Raw genomic sequence first — 21,290 nt, forward strand, 5'->3', positions numbered from 1 at the left:
AGGAGGAGGAGGGCGGGGGTAGGAGGCCGAGAAGCTGCGACAGGCGGGGCCAAAACGGCTGCAGGGGCTCAGGAGCAGAGGTGGGTCTCAGAACGGGCCGTGGGGCCGGAGGCTGGAGAAGGTGAGTAGCCACAGGGGTGGAGGGGCCAGGGAAGGTCAGGGGACCCTGGGCTGGGGTTCGAGGCGGGATCACAAGGGCCATTTGAGGAAGAGAGTGGTCGGCGGAGGCACGCCTCTTGGAAGTGGGCGGGGCCAAAGAAGGAGGGGGTGGGAGGTTGTGGGGGGAAGGGACCGGCCGGCGCTGACGCCGGGCGGAGGAAGCGGGGGCTGGGGGCGGGGCCTGGTGGGTGGGCGGGGCTGGAGGATATTAGGGGCGGGGCCTGGAGAATCAGGGGCGGGTCAGGGAAGCCAGAGGTGAGTCGGGAAGTGGCCGGGAGGCGGTGTGGGCGTGGCCTAGTGGTTCGGGCGGGGCGGGGCCTAGTGGTTCGGGCGGGGCGTGGCCTAGAGGGCGGGGCGGGGCGGGGCGGGGCGGGGCGGGGCGGCCGGCGGCCCTGAGGCGCGCGGGCGGAGGCGGCGCGGAGGTGCGCTCGCCTCTCTGGGCTCAGCGGGCGGCGGCGGCGGCGGCGACGCGCACAAAGGCGGTTGTGGCTTCTCTGGTGCTCGCGGCGGGCGGCGCCGGGGCGGGGGCGGCGGGGCACGCCGGGTGTCCCCGCGGGCGCGGCGCGGGCGATGAGCCGGGGCCCGGCATGGCCTCTGCGCGGCCGCCGGGCTGGGCCTGCGCCTCGGCGCCCGCGCCCGCGGGGCTCCGGGTCGGGCCACCTGTCCTGCCCGCCGCCGCCTCCCCCGAGCCTGCGGGCGGCGCCGAGGCCGAGGAGCGCTCGCTGCAGCGCATGCTGCGCGCCATTGCGGAGGAGCGCGGCCGCCTCAGCCTGCGCCGCGAGGTCGGCGGCCTCGGTGAGTGCGGCCGGCGGGGCCGGGGCGGCGGGGCCGGAGGGCCGGGCTGTGCGCGCCTCCGGTGTCCGCGCGTCTCCGTCCCGTGCGTGTCTCGGTGTGTCTCTGTCTCTGTCTCTGTCTGTCTCTGTCCCTGCGCGTGTCTGCGGGGCTCCCTGCGGGTCGTGTTTCCCTCCTGCGCCCCCAGGTCCCCGCGCCTGGGTCGTTCCTGGGCCCTCTGCCTCCGTCCCCGATTTTGGTCCCGGGAGCGGCTCCCAGGCCCTGCTCCCGGCTCCTTTTATTTCCCGGGTCATCGGTGTCTCCTCCGGCTCGTCTTCCTCCTTCCTTTCCGTGGCGCTGCCAGGCCCCTTGCTGCTCCAGGAAGTCCTCTCGGGGCCTCGGGGCCGCTGCAGAGAGTGGGCGCTGGATTTGGGGAGACCCCCAGCTCATTGCGGAACCGGGGCCCACGGCTCTGGCAGACCTCCCTGCAGGTGTGCCCTGGGCACTGCCCCCCGCGGACAAGGAGGCCACGTCCCGCTTCCCGAGCCTTTGTCCTGCCCTTGTCTGGGCCCTTCGCTCCGATCGGGGACCTGTTGGGCTGTGGTCCTCTGAACCCCCCGCTTGGCAGAGGGAGCCGGGCAGCTGCCCCTCTGGGCGGGGCTGCCCCCGGGGCCCAGGTCATAGACGCGCCGGTGGGTGGGGTGGGTGCCGTATTGTTGGGAAGAGCTGCTACTGCAGGTGTGGGTGGGGTCTCGGACTTGGCTGGGTGTGAGGTCATCCGTGCGGATGGATCCGGAGCAGCCCCCTCCCCTGGGGTGTGGGGTTTGCCATTTTCTTCACGAAGAGACCCCTCCCTTCTTCCTGCGGGAATGACTTCATAGCACGTTGTCTGCCGCCCCCACCCCACCCTCATCCCGCTCTGGGCTGGGGATTGCTGAGGAGGCGACAGCATGGTGGGGAAGGAATGTCAGCCTGGGAGCGTGTGCCAGTTAACCCTCCATTCACCGCCGGGGAAACTGAGCCCCAGAGAGCCCACGCCTCCCCCTTAAAGGCACAAGGCCGCAGGGACAGGGCAGCCCCCCGGGCCAGGCCCCTCAGCAGGCCCCGCCCTGGAGGGTGGAGGGGAGAGGAAATCTTGCCGGTTCTCCTTTGTGTGGAAGGCAGGCTGAGCCTGACACCCCTCCTCCGGGAGCAGGTCCCGCCGGCCTGCCCTGGAGCGAAGCTTTGCTCTTGTGCGGGTGGGGGTGGGGGGAGGGGGGTGCCTACAAAGTGGGGGTGGACGAGGACATAGGTTTCTTGTCTGAGAAGTGTCACAACTTAGTTTTGAGCAGAAATGGAAGGGTCCGCATTAATTCGTTCAGCGGACATTCACTGAGCACCTACTGTGTGCCAGGCTGTATGCCCACCTGTCAGCTGGCACAGAAGGTCTGAAATGGGAGGGGTCTGAGGGACCATCTGCTCTAGCCCTTCAGCCCTTTGCTCAGCAGCTCCGGGCAGCCCCTCCCCACGCCCCTGCCCACGCCCCTGCCCACGTGCTCCCACTGCCCTCTGACCCCCTGAGCATCTCCCCGCCGCTAGTCCCCGCCCCGAGGGCCATCCCCTAAGAACAATAACAGTTTGCTCCAGCAGCTGGCATTCGCTGAGTCCCTACTGTGTGCCAGGTGCCTTCTGGGTGCTGTCAATTTGCTGCTGGAATCTTCTTTCCAAGTCACCGAAGAGGTGCCTGAGGTTCCGAGAGGCAAGAGGCTTGCCCAGGGACGACCAGTGAGGCTGTGGCACAGCTGGGATTGACCTTCAGTCGGTCTGACCCCAGATCCTGCACCCCCCCCCCCCATGTCCCCAGCCAGGCCTTGCTGCACCTACTGTGCTGCACCTGGTGAGAAGTGGCCCCTAGTGAACTGGCCCCTGGTCGTAGGCCCAGGGCAGAGCCTGCTGGTCACGCTATTCCTCTGTTTCCTCTCCCGGCCTCCAGTCCTCCCTCCTCACAGGTCCCTGTCTTACCCCTCCCCCTGCCCCCGTACTCGCCTGAACTCGGCCCTGCTCTGAGGGCTGCACCCTTACGCCTGCCGTTTTCTCTGCCCGGAAGGCCACCCCTACTCACCTGCCCTGCAAACCCCTCAGGTCTCCCCTCGAGCCTCGGAGCCCTCTGCCGCTCCCTGCCCCCCGCCTGCGCCTGTGGACTGGGTGCGTGTCCGCTGGACGCTCAGGGTGCTGGTGGCGCTGTGAAGCTCTGTGCGGCTCTTCCCTGGTCAGCAAGGGACCCCCGCGGGCACTGCCCAGTCTGCGTCTCCTCCGCGTCCGCACAGGCACGTGCAGACCGGGGGCCCGGTGAACACGGAGAGAGCTGCTTTCTGGGCTGGGAAACGGAGGGTGTGGGGGGCCAAGGAGAGTGGAACCTAGCCGCCTCGAAGGGCTCATGTTCCCGCCTCTCATTCTTCAGATGAGACGTGGGGTGTCCAGAGAGGGGCCAGCTGAGTGGTGACCTCACGCCCAGAGTAGAGAGAGGACCCGAGGGCTGGCCCGAGCACCAGCCGTGACCCCGGAACGCGGGCCCCGAGCCCCGTGTACGTCCAGTGGCTCAGGAACCCGCTCATCTCCCCGCCACAGCTGTGACCACCTGTTCCAGTCGGGAACGAATTGAAGCCTCGCAGGTTGTTGTGGTTGAACTCGGCGTAGGTTCTTGTGAACTGTGCCGTACTCTCTGAGGCTGTTTTCAAAGTGTCGGGGAGGCTGTGGTGGAGACGCCTGGCGCTGGACAAGCTGTGGCGGTTCTGAGTCACAGTGTGTGTCTGTGAGCGGGGCGGCGGCCGCCCCCTGCCGCTGGCTGTCATGATGAAAGGCACCTTGTGGAGCCAGACCTGCCTCGAACGGCACGGCGGTTTGGAGAGGGGGATCGGCCCTGGTCCCCGCCTGGTGGGAGGGCACCGTGAGCCGGGAGCAGCCGGGTGCGCAGGTGACTGCGGAGGAAAGGCCACTACTGGCAGGACCTCGGTGATTTGTCCACAGGAAGCTGCTTGTCATTCCAGGCAGCGGGTGAGCCATGCCGGCTGGCGGAGGTGGCGTCTGTGGGCCTTCGGGACCTGAGCTGGGCAGCATGAGGGGGCCAGTGCCCAGATGTGCGATGCAGACATCCGGACCAAGGGAGGCTGTCCCCTGACCCCCCTCTGGGGCCTGGCCTTCTCCCGGGCCCTGGACATCAGTCCAGGCGTGCTGGGCGGCGGCTCCCTTCCCACAGGGGCAGCAGGACACTGACGCCCGCCAGGCCACGTGGACGTGCCTGGCCACAGGAGCGTGTGAGGGTGGGCATTGCTGGGCTGTCAACTCCTGTTAGGTAGCCTGGGAATTCTAGGTTTGTAAGGCTGTGGGGCAAAAGGCGTGCTTTATGTTCACTATTTCCTTTTGTCCTCAAAATAATACTGCCCGGTAGGTATCAGGGTACTCTACTCTTTTTTTTTTTTTTTAATATGTATTTTTATTGATTTCAGAGAGGAAGGGAGAGGGAGAGAGAGAGAGAAACATCAATGATGAGAGAGAATTATTGATCGGCTGCCTCCTGCACGCCCCACACTGGGGATCAAGCCCACAACTTCGGGCATGTGCCCTTGACCGGAATCGAACCTGAGACCCTTCAGTCCGCAGGCCGACGCTCTGTCCACTGAGCCACACCAGCTAGGCCAGGGTACGCTACTCGTTTTGCCGATAATGAATCGGTGATAGAGGTGAAGTAACACGCCCCCAGTCCCATGGCTGGTAAGCGCCAGAATCTGTCTGAGCCCAGGCTCTGGGCAGAGGTGCGGCCCCCCACTCCTGTCCTCTGGTGCCGGCAGCCCGGCCATACAGGTGTGCCCAGCTGCCCGGCACAGGGTGGATTGGGGCAGGGCCCAGGCTGAGGTGTGAGTGTGTGCCTGTTGGGGGCACAGAGAAGGGAGCCACCGAGGCTGGGGGAGGGGGTGTGCAGTGTGTGGCCTTTGAGAGGGACTGAGGCAGGACAGCACGGGCCTGGACGGAGCAGGACAGGCTAACGCGGCTTGCAGGGTGGTTTGGGGCCCCGAATGCCGGGCTGAGAATTCGCACTTCCTTGGCCGGACCTGCAGGAGCTTGTCGGGTGTTGGGTTTGTGGGGTGGCCAGTACCAGAGGGGCCGTGTGTGTGCCAGCCGCTCTGTACCTGCGGCAGGTCTCCCGCCGGGAGCTTCTGTTCTTACCCACTTTGCGGCTGAGAAAACCAAGCTTCAGAGAGGAAAGTGACTCGCCCAAGGGCAGGTAGCCGGGAGGTGCAGAGCTGGGGGGCCATGAGGCTCCCGCTGAGGCCGGTCAGATGCGAATGGCCATTTTGCAGAGTTCCTGGAGTGAGCCAGAGGAATGAGGGGGGAACTGCCCCCCCCCATGAGCCTCTCCACGGTGCTGAGCACCTGCCAGCACCCTGTGAACTGGGAAAGGGCACCCGTCGGCCTGGCCCTGATGCTGGGTGCAGCGGCGCTGGGTGCAGAGGCGGGTGGGGGACTGGAGCGGGGCCTGTGGCTGGAAGGGAAGTCTGTGGGGCCCAAACATGTGGCCCTTCAAGGCCTCCGTGTCGCCATCTGTCAAGTGGACACGGCAACGTCTGGAGGGTGCTGGGGTGGCAGAGAAGCGACAGCACAGCCGCTGGCAGCGTGAGGGGACGGGATTGCCCCCATGCTGCTGTCGTCGTGAAGGGTACCGGCCGCGCCCGCACCTGGAACGAGGCTTGGATTCACACCGAGCTCAGACTGCTCTGCCGTCCCTGGGGACGGTTTGGGGGCCCCGACCCTCGGGAGGCAGAGCCGGTGCCGGGCCAGTGGCGCGGGGAGGAAGTGGGGATGTGGAGCTGGGCCTCTTCCGGTTCCTGGCCTAGTTAAAGGCCTGTGGGTTCCGGCCTCCATCTGCCAGTGTGGTTCTCTCCCGGAGCAGGGGCTGCGGCCTCCTGGGAAACCTGAGGGCGTTGGACCTCACACCTTCAAGAAACGAGGGTCACAGCTGCAGGGACACCCTGCAAGGTGAGAGGGTGGTCAGCTGTGTTGGCACCACCCCGTGTTCCCCCTCTCCCAGGCTGGCCTCCAGGCCTGCTCCATGGCCTGGGCCAAGATACGTCCCCCAGCTCGCAGCCTTTGCTGTCCTCATGTAAACTCGCTTCTTGCGCTGGGCAGGCTCCTGAGTATCAGACCAGCTGTGAGCCACTTGTTAAAAAACAGCCTCAAAACCCCCCAATTTTGCCCTACTAGGTTCAGCTCAGTGGATAGAGCGTTGGCCTGTGGACTGAGGGGTCCCGGGTTCGATTCCGGGTTGAGGGCTTGGTCCCCAGTGGGGGACATGCAGGAGGCAGCCAATCAATGGTTCTCTCTCATCATTGATGTTTCTCTCCCTCTCTAAAATCAATAAAAATATATTTAAAGAAAAGAAAAACCCCTCAATTTTTTCCAATTAAAAAAAAATGTCACATGCACATAACAGAAACTGGAAAATATAAGAAATGGGGAAAAAATTACTCATAGTTCCAATCACCCAGAGGCACACTACTTATGAACTTTGCAAAGTCTTGCTTTCCAGTCTTTATAAAGCTTTTTAACAAACACTTGATATTGTCTACATAGAGTTTCTTAATCATGCTTTCTTACTTAGAATTCCTAAAACATTTTTCACGTGGTTCAAACTCTCCACACTATTTAAGTGACTGCAAGATAGCTGAGTGGATGAGCCGTAACTTCCTAATTGGTCGGATCTGTGGGAAACTGAGCTTAGTTTTGCACGATTATGAATCCTTTGCAACAAACCTCTTCATTTGCATAAAGGTCTGTGCACGGGGAAGGTTTCTTTAGCAGCCTGGGCTGTAGGTTTCACACCCCCGAGCCCCCAGCTCTGCCCCGGGTCCGTCCTCCCGGTGCCCGTTTATCTGTAATGGCTGGTGCCACCCCAGGTGATCTGGAGACTGTGCCACCTGCCAGGGAGGTGGGGCCAAGGGTTGCAGGTTCCTCCTGCCCCTCCCCCCGGGAGGAGGGGAGCTGCCCCCACCCCCACCCCCAGCAGCTCATCAGCTGTTGCTCAGCCCCCAGGATCCTTGCTCCTGTAGCAAAGCCTGAAGAGCCAGACGTGCCAGCTGCGTGCTGCCCGGTGCAGGGTGAAGCCGTCTGCAGCCCGAGGCTCTGCGCCCGGCGTCTGCCCTGAGCCCAGCGAGGCCGCTTCTCTCCCGGGCGGGCTGGGCCGGAGAGCCCCTCCTCCTGCTACTGCGCGCCTGGCATTGTGTCCTTCCCACGGCCACCCTGTGACCAAGGGCACATGCCCGCTGGCTGGTGAGGACGATGAGACTCGCGAGAGACTGAGGCTTTAGTTCAGGGCCCAGAGCCGGTCTGGGGCCCAGGTGTCCCACACGCGCGGCTGCTGCCTGTCCATTCGCACTCCCCTGCCCATCTCGCCCAGGAGGGCCCTCCTGTGTGTGCGGCCTCCCCAGCCCCTGCTCTTCACGGGGAAGGAGGCTGTAGCAGCGGGAGTAAAGGGGACGTGCCAGAGGCGGGGGGGCTGGCCCTTCTGAGGCCACCGCGCAGCCGAGGGCAGGAACTGGGCAAGGGGCCCGAGGCCCCAGTTCCTCACCTGGGGAAAGCGAGAGAACGGCCTCTGGGGGGTGGGGGTGGGGGGGTGGGGGGTTGTCTGGTTTCCGGAGGGAGGACGCCCGGTGACTTTGGAGGTAGGACCACGGAAGGGCCTGCTGTCCCTCGGTGTCGGGCCAGCTGCGCTGAGAGTTCATGCAGCGTGTTGTCAGCTTTCTGCTGGGAGGGGTCGGGTGCTTCGTGAACTGCCCGAACCCGGAGAGCCCGTGGGAGCTGGGTGCCAGGCACCGCAGTGAGCAAGGCAGTCCCTGTGGCGGCCTCAGCTGGCGGGTGGGTCGGGCGGGTCCAAGCCTGGCTCAGTGAGGAGGTGTGCAGAAATGAGTGCGTGGTGCATGCGCACGCCCGAGTCCCTCTGACGGGGTTCAGTGTCTCCCCATACCGTGAGCAGGTGGCAGCATCTCTTGCAGCTTCCAGGATTCTGGAACCTGCCTCATGCCACGTCGCCATGGTGGTGAAGGCGGGAGGAGGTGGGAGGTTGACTGGCCGGTGACCCCAGGCAGTTGGGGAGCGGAGGGGAGGCGGGCGTTGCGGTGGCCGGGTCACCGCTCCTGTCTGGGGTGGGGCCCCTGTGTGGGTGTCTGAGGAAGCCGGGAGATTGCTCAGGAGGACAGCAGCTCGTTGGGAGGCCTTTGTGTGTCAGAGCGAAGCAGTGAGTCAGCAGTGTGAACGGGGCCACGGCGATGGGGCTCCCAGGAGAGGGACTTGGAGCGTGGGGACACTGGCGCTGACTGCGCAGGCAGGGCGGAGGCGGGCAGGGAGCCGTGCAGGGAGCCCGGGGTCACAGGCCGCAGGCTGCAGGGTGCAGGCATTGCTGTTCGCAGAGTCTGCAGGATTGCTTTCGGAACTGCGGGCCGAGGGCTGCCGGGGCCGAAGCCCCACCCCATGAAAGCAGCCTTGAGGTCAGGGTCAGGCTTCTTCCTCACTGGCCCCAGGGCCTGGCGCAGGGCGGGTGCTGGCTGAGCCCGGCCTGAACTCCTGACCCAGCGTCGCCTGGCTTATTGGAGATCCCATTTGGGATGCGAGGATGGAAAGAGCACTTGGGGAATTTCGCAGCCGTGTGCGCATGTAAGGCCGGAGCGAGGGTGAGGTTATGGCTGGTGCGGGCTCTGGGTGAGATTCGAAGCCGCTCCATCATTCCCTGAGCAGACTGAAAGCCGGAGGTTTGTCAGTCACATGTTTGTTCCGAGGACTCCCTGCGTGGCCCTGCCCTGTGCGGGGTCTGAGGTCACCCTGGACGGCAGGGCGCTGAGCCAGTGGGTAGGAGCCCGTGTGCCGAGGCTCCATTTGGGGCAGGGTTTTGGTTGAGGTGTGGGCTGTCGTCTGGCTCTGCCACTCCTCGCAGAGTGACATCAGACAGTGACTCAGGCCTGGAGCTCGGTTTCCTCATCAGTTAAACGGAGGTAGTAATTTCATCGCGTGGGGTTTGGTGGCGATCAAAGCCGGTACAGTAGCGTGGGGGGGTGCCCCCCAACGGGAGGGATGGAGTGCTTGGGGACAGGAGGCACAGGGCTCGCGGAAGTGGACCCTTCCCCTCCCGTCCTGGGAGGTGACAGCGGAGCTACTGTCACAGGCAGGCCGCCTGGGCCTCCGTCAGGAAGAAGGCGGGGGCTGGGGCCACACCTCGGCGTTCGGGGGGCTGCCTGGAGAGGTCCTTTTCCGTCCTCACCTCACCGGGGTCCCCCTCCGCAGGGCCTGGGGTGCTGGGCCTGGCAGAGGGGCCAGGCCTCTGCACGGAAGAAGGCAGGGCGCGGCAGGGGGTGAGCTGGTCCTGGTTCTGCCACTTTGCATCGCTGAAACCCCTCGCCCCTTAGGCCGGCGCAGAGGAGCAGCCGGCCTGTGGGGTGCTCACGTGGGGACCCCTGGGACCCGCTTCCCAGCGCAGGCCTCCTCGGGGCAGTGCTGGCCCCGGGCAGCTCCTTGGACTTTGTGCCCGAGGGAGGGGCTCGGCAGCAAAGGGCACCGAGGCACGGGTCTGAAAGGGCTATTGAGGGACACACAGGCCTATTCACTGGGCGCTGGCCGCCCGCGGGGAAGGGCCGGCGCCGCCTTGGACGCTCCCCAAAGAGGACACTTGACCCCCATTTTGGGGGCGGGGCCAGGCCGGGCAGAGGCTGCTGAGCCAGCGAGCTCGCAGGAGGCACCTGGCCAGCCCTTGTTCCGACAGCACCGGGCATCTACTTAAGTGGGTCAGGGGTCCTCCGTCCACTCTCCACACTCCCGAGAGGCTTCCCTCAACCCCTCCCCGCCACACCCTGAGGGTCCCGAGCCCTCTGAGGTACCCACCCAGCCCCCGCCAGAGAGGAGGTCTGAGGTGGGGTCGGCCCCAGCTCCGGCTCTCGCTCAGCATCCTGGGCCTTTTCCTGTCCTCGCCTCGGTCCCCCGCCGCGGGCCTGCAGCGCCGTGCCCTGCTTTGCCCACTGAACCCGTAGTTCTGAGCCCTCAGCGGAAACCCCCTCCTCAGGGCGCCTCCCTGACACCCTGACACCCTGACGTGCCTATGGGCTCAGGGCACACACCTGCGCTCCTGCCATTGCCCAGGCGGCTGCCCTGCGTGCTGACGCGCTCCAGGGTCAGGGACGTGCTAGATGCCGGTCACCCTCACCGCCCCAGCCCCGAGCCCCGAGCACCGCCTCTAAGTGGCACTCAGAGGTGTGCCCGGCTGGAATGAGGTGGGGTCAGTGGCTTCCGGTTCCAGCTCCAGCCAGCTGTGTGCCCCAGGGCGACTGGTAAACCTGCTTCTCCGAGTGGTGATGTTATCCGAGGGTGATGTTATCGGAGGGTGATGTTATTGCGGGGTGCCCTCCGTGTCCCTGTCTGTTGTTGGAGGAAGTGGAGTTCTTGAGATGTCGCAAGGAGAGGCATTTGCTGAGACTCACATGGAGGAGGAGGAATTTATGTTTTCATGGACTTGAACCCTGAGTTTCCAGAGTCACATTCCCTCCGTCCAATCTCCCCTCCAGCAGGGCAGAGGACAGGTCGCTGCCCAGAGGCTCCGCTCCACGTTAAAGCCCAGGCCAGGCCAGGCCAGCCTTGGCTGCTGAGCTCGCTTCCCGCTGCAGTCCATGGCGCGTGGGTGTGCGCGGCCATGGTCATGTGGCTGCAGGCGTGCCATGGTCATTACGTAACGTCACACGTGGGCGTGAGACTGCGGGAAGGCCCCGATTGGAACAGCTGGTCGAGGTGTAAGCATTTGTGGGTGTTGTTGCACAAAGTCCCTCTGTAGGGATTTTGTTGTTGTTCATTCTCAGCCGAGTTTGTTTGTTTATTTTTATTTATTTATTTATTTATTTTTAATTTATCGATTTTTTACAGAGAGGAAGGGAGAGGGAAAGAGAGTTAGAAACATCGATGAGAGAGAAACATCGATCAGCTGCCTCCTGCACACCTCCTACCGGGGATGTGCCTGCAACCAAGGTACATGCCCCTGACCGGAATCGAACCTGGGACCTTTTAGTCCACAGGCTGGCGCTCTATCCACTGAGCCAAACTGGTCAGGGCCCGAGTTTATTTTTTCCATTAATTTTTTTAGAGATAGTGGGGCGGGGGAGAAGGAGAGAGAGATTGGTTGCCTCCCGCATGGGCCATGACCTGGAGCCAAGTATTGAACCTGCAACCCAGGTACATGCTCTTTTTTTTTCATTTACTTTTATTGTTGAAAGTATTACAGATGTCTCCTTTGCTTTTTTCCCCATTGACTCCCCTCCACCCCACACCCGTCCTTCCCAGGCCTTCACCACACTATTGTCTAATAAAAGCCTAATATGCCAAGTGTCCAGTTATCCGTTCAATCAATCAAAGTGTAATATGCTAATGATATGCTAAGGCCACTCAACCGCTTGCTATGATGTGCACTGACCACCAGGGGGCAGATGCTCCTACTGGTAGGTTAGCTTGCTGCTGGGGTCCAGCCCATTGGGACTGAGCAAGATAGGCCAGACACACCCTGGAGCCCTCCCACGGTTCCTCCCCAGCGGGCCAACCTCCCGTGTCCCTCCCCGGCCCTGATCGTGCATTGGTGGGGTCCCTCAGCCTGGCCTGCGCCCTCTCACAATCCAGGACCCCTCGGGGGATGTTGGAGAGCCGGTTTTGGCCCTATCCCACAGGCCAGGCCAAGGGACCCCACTGGTGCACGAATTCATGCACTGGGCCTCTAGTACACTTATAAGTTCCCCTATTAATTTCTCCCCACCCACCACCCACCCCTGTCTTCCCTCTGATATTCGTCAGTCTGTTCCATGTTTCTATGTCTCTGGATCTGTTTTGTTCATCAGTTTATTTTATTCATTAGAGTCCACATATGAGTAAGATCATGTGATATTTATCTTTCTCTGACTGGCTTATTTCGCTTAGCATAATACTCTCCAGGTCCCTCCATGCTGTTGCAAATGGTAAGAGTTCCTTCTTTTTCACTGCTTTATAGTATTCCATTGTGTAAGTGTACCTCAGCTTTTTACCCACTCATCTGCTGATGGGCACTTGGGCTGTTTCCAAATCTTAGCTATTGTCAGTTGTGCTACTATGAACACAGAGGTGCATACCTTTTTTCTGGTCGTGTTTCGGGTTTCTAAGGATATATTCCTAGAAGTGGGATCACTGGGTCCAATGGGAGTTCCACTTTTAGTTTTTTGAAGGAACTCCATACTGTTCTCCACAGAGGCTGCACCAGTCTGCATTCCACCAGCAGGGCACGAGGGTTCCTTTTTCTCCACATCCTCGCCAGCACTTGTCATTTGTTGATGGTAGCCGTTCTGACAGGTGTGAGGTGATAGGTACCTCGTTGTTGTTTTAATTTGCATCTCTCAGATGATTAGTGACTTTGAGCATGTTTTCATCTGTCTCTTGGCATCTGTATGTCACTTTGGAGAAATGTCTGTTTATAGGTCCTTTGCCCATTTTTTATTTGGATTGTTTGTCTTCCTTTTGTTAAGTTGTATGAGTTCCTTATATACTTTGGAAATTAACCCCTTATCAGATGTATCATTGCCAAATATGTTCTCCCATGCAGTGGGCTTTCTTGTTGTTTTGTTGATGGTTTCTTTTGCTGTGCAGAAGCTTTTTATTTTGATGTAGTCCCATTTGTTTATTTTCTCCTTAGTTTCCTTTGCCCTAGGACAGTGGTCGGCAAACTCATTAGTCAACAGAGCCAAATATCAACAGTACCACGATTGAAATTTCTTTTGAGAGCCAAATTTTTTAAACTTAAATTTCTTCTAATGCCACTTCTTCAAAATAGACTCGCCCAGGCCGTGGTATTTTGTGGAAGAGCCACACTCAAGGGGCCAAAGAGCCGCATGTGGCTCGCGAGCTGTCGTTTGCCGACTACTGCCCTAGGAGATGTATTGGCAAACATATTGCCATGAGAGATGTTTGAGATTTTGCTGCCTGTGGTTTCTTCTAAAATTTTTATGGTTTCATGACTTAGGTTTAAGTCTTTTATCCATTTTGAGTCTACTCTTGTGTATGGTGTAAGTTGGTGGTCTAGTTTCATTTTTTTTTTTTTTTGCATGTACCTGTCCAATTTTCCCAACACCATTTATTGAAGAGACCTCAGTTGGTAATTCTGGGTGTATGTTCCCCACTTTAGTTTTATTTCCAGTCTGGCCCTGGGAGAAGGTGCAAGAAAGATCTGCCTATTTGGCCACCATTTTCTCCTCCCTCCCCAAAAAATCAGGTACATGCCCTTGACTAGGAATCAAACCCATGACCCTTCGGTGTGCAGGCCGATGCTCTAACCACTGAACCACACCAGCTAGAGCTCCATAGAGATTTTATCAGTCCACCTTCCACTGTCAGGTGTGACATCCATGTCCATTCACACCCTCTTGAACCTGGAGTGTCATCGGGTGTTTGGGTAGGTGAGAAAAAATAGTTTTCGTTTACATTTCTCTAATTGTAGGAAGTCGAGTGTGGTTCCTGTTCTACAAGCCATTTGTATCCCTCTTTGCTTTCATTCTGTTCCATGTTCGTGGGCATCGTACGGAACGTGGTATTGTTAAGGCACTCAGCCCTCACGGAGGGTTTCAACCTTTCCCCGCGTATGGTGTGTGGGTTTTTATCTCTGTGGAGATTTCTTATGTGGTTTATCATTGTTTTCTTTAATGGCTTTTGTGCTTTACTTAGAAAGGCTTTTCTCTCTGAGAGAATAGAAAAATTAACTCGTGGTTTATTTTTTTTAAATGGTTTTAGTTAGAACATTTAAAAGTTGTGATCTTCTTGGGATTTGTTTGGGCCTGAGCAGCGACTCCGCCTTCTCTTTTTCCTCAGTAGCCGGCTGTCCCAGGACCGGCTGTCGAGTGCGAAATAAAGCACAATCACCTTCATCTGAGTGAGCTGACGTGGCGTCTTTATGTCAATTAAATGACCATGCGTTTTAGTTCTATTTCTGTCCTCTCTTTTCGGTCCCATTGATCTGTGTAATGACGTGCCAGCACCACCTCGCTGTCGTTAATCACTTAGTTCGTTTCATTATCCATGCAGTTAGCCCATATTTACTGTTTCCTGTTGGTCAGACAGTAGTCTAGGGACGGAGAATCCATCCGTGAACAAAACCGAAGAGGAAAGTATTCAGACGTCGTGGCGCTCACGTGCTCTCGGTTAAAACAGCCCGGTTCTCGAAGGGCAGGTCTGGGCAGACTGCGCCCAGGCTGACGCCCACCTGCCGCCTGTGTTTGTAAATAAACCTCCACTGGAGCCCAGCCATGCGCAGTGCTTCCGTGTGACACTGGCTGGTTCTGAAGCAGAGACAGGACCATGTGGTCTGCGGAGCCTCAGGTATTTTCTGTTTGGGACTTTAACAGAAGAAGTTTGCTGGCTCCTGTGCCAGGGAAGGATGGGAGCAAACAATAGTCACGTTTATCCTGTGGCCTCGGTGACCAGTGCTGCGGAGGGAAGGCAAGCCGAGGTGGGACGGGGTGTGGGGTGGGCTTTGCCGTTTAGTGGGGTGGTTTGGGGAGGCCTCCCCGAGGAGCTGGACACTTGAGTAAAGAGCCCGAGGGAGGTGAGGCTGTAAGCCTCCCGGAGGATTTTGAGCGGGGAAGTGACGAGGGCTGACCTAAGCATGGGGTCCAGAGGAGGCTGGGCAGTATAGGCGGGTCTGGCAGCGGCTGGGCCGGGCGCGAGAGTCCTTCATGAAAAGTGTTGGCTCCCAGGTTTGTTTGGAGATAGAACTGATGAAACGGTACAGAGATAAAGTCGGAGAGTTCTGCGGGGTCGGGAGGCGGGAGGCGGGGAGTGATGGTAGAAACTGACACATCTAATCTAATAAAAGGGTGATATGCAAATTAACCATCACTCCATCACAAAGATGGCAGCACCCATAGCGTCCTGCGTCCCGGCCGTGGAGGGAGGGAGGGCGTGTGTCTGGGCAGGCAGCACGCCCCCAGCCCAGTGGACACAATGCAGGGGGCCTTTGCGCGTGAGCTGCAGAGGAAACACCTTTTCTGACCGCTCATTGGCTAAGCTCCCTGTACACCACACACACTGTTCTTGGTCACTTGGGTAATAAGAATCCAAGAAGGTGATGTAGGGTTTTTCCACCTCACTCCTGGAGGAAAAAACAAAAGTCCGCTGCTGGAGGGCTAAGAAATGTCATATCCTTCCCTAGCCGGTTTGGCTAGTGGATAGAGCCTCGGCCTGCCGACCGCAGGGTCCAGGTTCGATTCTGATCAAGGGCATGTACCTAGGTTGCAGGCTCCTCCCTGGCCAGGGCTCATGCAGGAGGCAACCAATCAAAGTGTTTCTCTCACATTGATGTTTCTCTCTGTCTTTCCCTCTCTATCACGTTCTCTAAAAATCAATGGAAACATATCCTCAGGTGAGGATAAAAAGAAAAGAAAGAAAGAAATGTCATATCCTGTGAAAGACACATCTTGAAAATGCCCAGAGAAAGTTGTCATTTTTTCATGGTGAAGGGACTGGAGTCCGTGTTGATGAAAACACCTTGGCGGCTGCGGCGGCCAGCAGTGGCAGCAGCAGCGGGGTGATGGGGCTGCCGCCTTCCCCTGATCAGCCTGGTCACCTCCCGCAGAGGGAGGCCAGACGGTGGCCGGAGTGCGGCCTAAGCCATCAGTAGGACATCCCTTGAGGGCTCCCAATCTGTGAGAGGGGGCAGGCTGGGCTGAGGGACCTTCCCCCCCCCCCGCCCCAGTGCACAAATTTTGTGCACCGGGCCTCTAGTCCATAAATGAACAAATAGGTCCAAGAAAAAGAGGGCCGAAAAGTTCTGATTGGAATCAGCTTCTGGCGAGGCCGTAGCTACAGGGTGATGTGGGGGTCAAGGGAGGCTTTTAGGTTTTGGGTTTTGTTTTAAGTTGGTGAGTCTTGAGTATTGCATTTGTTGGGATTCTTTTGCTTACAAGTGAAGAAACCAAAAGGAGAAAGTTACGGGCGGTTGAAACCTCCAGAAGAAAAGCAGTCCCCAGTGCTAAGGACGGTGTCCCCCTCGCCCTCCAGCTCCGTTCGGGCGTCCCTGGCCCTTCCTCTCTGCAGGTGGCCCTCCTCCACGGCGTGACAGCGGCTTCGGGCAGCCCCGGGCTTCATGGCTGCGCCCCTGACGGGGAATGTGTAGCTGGGGTGGACGGTGACATGGGACTTAGCTTTCCAGCGCATTTTAATACGCGACAGGGGTCATGACCCCATGTCACTCTTTCTACGTTTTCCTGGCTGTTTGACATTCTCCTGCATTTTCTTTTGGGTCATGTTAACTTGATAGATCAAATCAGGTAGAATTGCTCTGTGATTTGAATGTTCTGGGCTAAAAACTTGGTAAACCTTTTCAGTTGTTCCAGTCTTTTTAAAAACAAACACACAATATAACCACTCCTCCCAATATAGCTTCTACCTAGGAGTGTTGGCTTGTGTGTTGTTGCTTTTTTATTTATTGATTTGAGAGAGAGAGACTTGTTGTTCAACTTATTCATGCATCCATTAGTTGATTCTTTTTTTAAAAATATGTTTTTACTTATTTCAGAGAGAGGAGAAGGGAGAGGGAGAGAGCTATAGAAACATCGATGATGAGAGAGAATCATGGATCGGCTGCTTCCTGCAAGCCCTCTACTGGGGATCGAGCCTGCAACCCTGGCATGTGCCTTGACCAGGAATTGAACTGTGACCTCCTGGTTCATGGGTCAACACTCAACCACTGAGCCATGCTGGTCAGACAATGGGTTGATTCTTGTATGTGCCCTGACCCCTGGGCTCAAACCTGCCACCTTGGTGCATCGGGATGATGCTCCCAACTGAGCTACCCGGCCAGAGCTAGGAGTGTTGGTTTTTATCAAAAGTGTTGGTTTTGCCCTGGCTGGCTTGGCTCAGCGGATGGAGCGTTGGACTGCGGACTGAGGGGTCCCAGGTTCGATTCCGGTCAAGGGCACGTGCCTGGGTTGTGGGCTCGATCCCTAGTGGGGGGCGTGCAGAAGGCGGCCGATCAATGATTCTCTCTCATCATTGATGTTTCTATCTCTCTCTCCCCCTTTCCCTTCCTCTCTGAAATCAATAAAAATTAAAAAAAAAAAAGTGTTGGTTTCTGGATGTAGTGATTTTTGTCCCCAAATACCGTATGATTTCTATTTTGAAGTTTGAATAACTTTTAATAGGTTTTTCTTTTCTTTGCATTTTCAGGTCAGGTATAACATCATCTACAACTAATGTTAATTTTACCTTAAAATCAGTGTCTGTTCTCAGCATCTTCCTTGTATCATTGCAGTGCCTTATTTCCTTTATTTTACTTGTTTATTTTTTATTTTTCAATTATAGTGGACATTCACTATTATATTAGTTAAATGTCTGGTGTCTTTACAACAATGTTAAGATTCGTATTTTATGGGGAGTTATTTTTTAGATCAAGAATGGGAGTTGAACTTTATTGTTCTACATCTGTGGAGATGCTATTTCTTACTTGAACTACAAATATACAGTGAATATATGAGTAGATTTCCTAACATTGGACCTTCCTGGTATTCCTGAATTAAATCCTGCTTATTCATGGCATGTCCTTTCAGTGGACGGATGGGTTCCCTTTAATGCTGTATTTCAAGGTTTTAATGTTCATATCCAGGAGTGAGATTAGCCTGAATTGTGTGTGTGTGTGTGCGGGCGTGGGGGGCGGGGGGAGGCACAGGCACACTGTTTTTGGAATGAGTGTTATGCCTCCTTGTTGAAAGAATTTGCAAGTTTCTTAGGCTCTGGAGACGTGAGAGTAACTCTCTCTTTCTTCGAGATCCGGTAGAATCGTCCTCTCAGAAACTTCTCCGCCTCGACTCCAGTGTGCTTTGTTGGGAGTGGCTCTTGGACAGTTTTCTGTATTGTTATACGTGACCATCATGCTTAATGGCTGTGCACTTGGAAGATTAGTGTTACGAGCTTGTTTAACCCGTGTGGTTTAGTGGTCTAGAAAAGAATAGGGGTGGGTTCGAAATGCCTTCTGACATCCAGTTCAGGATTACTCCAGACGCCTGGTCAGTTGATGGAAAGTGGTTCCGAGTTACCCATAGTGACAGCAGCAGCCTTCGTTCAGTGAGGTTTGCAGAGGGCCGGGTGCTGTACCTGCACCTTGTCGGATCTCATTTGGTCTCCATAGTAACCGCAGGAGGGAGCTGCTCTTCTCCCAATTTTATGGATAAGGAAACGAAACCTGAGAGGCTCATTTACCCAAATAGACAATGGTCAAAAGTGTGGCTCAGTGGTTGAGCATCGACCTGTGAACCAGGAGGTCAGGGCACATGCCCCGGTTGTGGCTCCTTCCCCAGCAGGGGGACATGCAGGAGGCAGCCAATCAATGATTCTCTCTCATTGATGTTTCTATCTCTCTCTCTTCCTCTCCCTTCCTCTCTGAAATCAATAAAAAAAATTTTTTTTTTTTTAAAAAGAACATGAACCAAGTCTACCCTTAAACACTGTGCTGACAAAGGCTTCCCCTAACCCCATGTTGTGTTTGCATTAATGTGGAAAACCTTATAAGATATAAAAGTTCCCTTCCTTCCCAGTGTACATTTAAAGAATCACCTCTGTGGAAAATAGTTTAATTATGTTAAACTAGTGGCCTGGTGCATGAAATTTATGCGGGGGAGAGGGGTGTCCCTCAGCCCGGCCTGCTCCCTCTCCAATCTGGGACCCTTCACAGGGCCTCAACCAGCAGTCGGACATCCCTCTCACAATCTGGGACCGCTGGCTCCTAACTCGGAGCGCCAACAGGTCTTTCTTTATTTTTATTTATTTAATTTATTTTAGGGCAAAAGTCTATGATTTTTAATTAAAACTGAAAAACTGTCAGGGACAGGAATGACAGAGGACCTAGGATGGGATCCTGGGGGTGGGGAGTGGCGAACATGGTTGACACAGTTGTCAGAATTCAAACGGGGTCTGTGGACTGAACCCTAATACCGTTTGAATGGAGATTTCCTCACGTGGTCGGGTGGAGAATTGTTATGTAGGAGTGTCTGCTTTTGGGAAATGCACAGGGGAGTATCCGGGCATCCTGTCATGTAGAGCATGCTCTCACACAGCTCAGAAAAGACGGGGAAATGGGCATGTATGTGTATAAATGCACACACTCACTCACAGTCTAACCTTGCTATTTCCACTCCACCTTTGTGCACCTGCCTACTTGCTGAGATCCGGAACTCCGGAATCAAGGCTTGTGGAGCTTCCTCGGCCTTTGGGCCACGGCCAGGGTGCAGGAACCCTGCAGACAGACTCACCCGCGGGCACAGTCCCAGCTGAGGGCAACAGGTGCCACTGTTTCCTTGTTTCCGCTCCAGTGTGTGAACTGGGGTCTGTTTCGCGGCGGGTTCCGTTGGGGCGTTGGCATTTCTGTGCTTCCTGTGGCGTCTGGCTGGGTGGGATGGCCAAGCAGGCGCTCCAGGGGCTGCTGGTTCCCTGAGCCCGAGAAGACGGTGCGGTAAAATACGGAGAAAAGATCACGTTGTTAGCAAGTTCAGGCTGCCCCGTTTCACCTTTGAGGAATCCACAGCGGTGTCACATACGGTGTCCTTTCCACGGAAACACAGAGAGCACTGCCCCGAGCACGCACGGTGCCGGCTCACGGGGCCCACAGACCAGCAGCGATGGCCACTTGTGGTGATGTCGTGACGCCGAGGCGACGCCGGGGGTGAGTCCGGCTGCCACGGCCACGTCCTGGCCCACGCCCGGGCCTACGCCCCACAGTGAAGCCTGTGGTCGGGCACCGACAGGCGGCTCGGGGAACTGACATAGCCATGTTGGTACCCCACAGTTTCCCTATGCACGTTTAAACCATCCGCGTTCTTCTGCAAAGAAGGGCTTTTTCTCCCACTCTGGACGGCCACGCTCCTCCGGCAGCACCCAAGGACCTGGGGCCTACCTGGTTCCCCTGCCTCGCTGACCCCGCAGGCCCCTGCCCTAACCGCTTCGGGCCGCTCCCGCCCGGACTCCGCTTTCCCCACACCTGGCGGTGGGCCCAGTGCACCTGCGTGGAGCTCCCGCCTGGATGGGTCGTCCGTCTGGTCGTGACGGCCCTGGTCTATTATTAGTATAGATTGCCACTCTGCTGGGAAGTGGAGCCCCTACTACGGGCTCATCCAGACGTCCTTCCTGGTTATCCTAGCACACAGAGCTCAGGAGGCCACTGTCACCCCCTACCCCCTGGTGCAGGGTCAGGGCCAGGGCAGGGCGGTTCCTGGGGCTCAGACTGTATCGGGAAGGTTTGGGAGATGTCTGAGTTGATTTCCTGGCTTCCCAGCGGGTGACCTGAAGGTCCCCTGAATCCTCAGGTATAAAGCGCCAGGATCCACGCCCTGCATGTGTCTGTGCGCGGGGCCTTGGGAAGAACAGGGGCCGGGTGTGAGCCCCAGGTGCCTGCGAGCCCCAGGATTCCAAGGTGTTGCTCGCCTTATCTGGACACTGCAGGCTGCAGCTAGCCAAGGGCCGCCCCCCCCCCCCCCCCCCCCCCGCCCGCTCACCGAGCCGCCTCGAGGGCCTGCAGTCAGGAGTGAGAGCTGTGTCGTGAGCAGGGCGGACAGCTGTCCTCCGCTCCGCAGGCAGAGCTCGCTCACTGAGCTGCGCAGGTCTTGCATTTTTTACAAACTGACGGCAAGACCCTCCACCAGCAAAAGATGATGACTCATGAGAGAGAAAAAAAAAAGATGACTCGCTTTACTCAGAACTGCTTTCCTGCGCTGGCCTGCAGCCGAACCGAAATCTCTGAGGTGTCCTGCTGAGCGGTTGACCCTCGTCACCCGTTCAGTGTCGTCCAGGAGACAGAATCTGGGGCACCCCAGTCCCAGAGCACTGACCGGGCCGGGGAGGCGCGGGCTCTGGCCTCAGGGGGCCCTGTGCCCTCGCTCCGTCCCTGAAGCCGCTCGTCCGGAGAGGGCTCGCCCAGGTCTGAAGTTCGAGGACGGGCTACAAAAGCAGGTCCGCGTGGCGCAGCCCCTCGGAGCTGGCGATGCCGGGTGTCCTGATGCCTCCGTCCTCATTGCTCATGGGTTCTGCGTTTGCAGACTCGCCTCCTTGCCAACATTTACTTCTAATCCCAAATCCCTATTTAGGGCGCTTTCCAGGTTAATTGGAGACGTGCGAATGGTGAACATTTGCGTCACCTGAGAGGCGTCCCCGCCGAGGAGGAACGGGGCGGGGCTCTGCCTCTTGCTTCAGCTCCCGCCGTAAACGGGGTCCTTTGCCGTCTCCTTAGTGCATTTGTGTGCTTTGTGTCGGTGATTTGCCGTTTGGACCGGCCCCAAGCATAGTGCTAAGGTGCTGGCTAGCCC

General features: G+C 57.7%; 1 protein-coding gene across 1 annotated transcript in view; it reads left to right on the plus strand.

Moving 5' to 3' along the window:
* Window positions 1-668: 668 nt before the first annotated feature.
* Window positions 669-21,290, plus strand: part of KIAA0930 — a 41,568-nt gene continuing 20,946 nt past the window's right edge. Inside the window, exon 1 of the mRNA XM_079773850.1 lies at window positions 669-954. Within this exon, the coding sequence (XP_079629976.1) occupies window positions 747-954 (208 nt within the window). The 5' untranslated portion in view covers window positions 669-746. The remainder of the gene's footprint in view (window positions 955-21,290) is intronic.

This window comes from Cnephaeus nilssonii (genome assembly GCF_951640355.1).
Source record: "Cnephaeus nilssonii genome assembly, chromosome: 6".
Lineage (NCBI taxonomy): Eukaryota > Metazoa > Chordata > Mammalia > Chiroptera > Vespertilionidae > Cnephaeus > Cnephaeus nilssonii.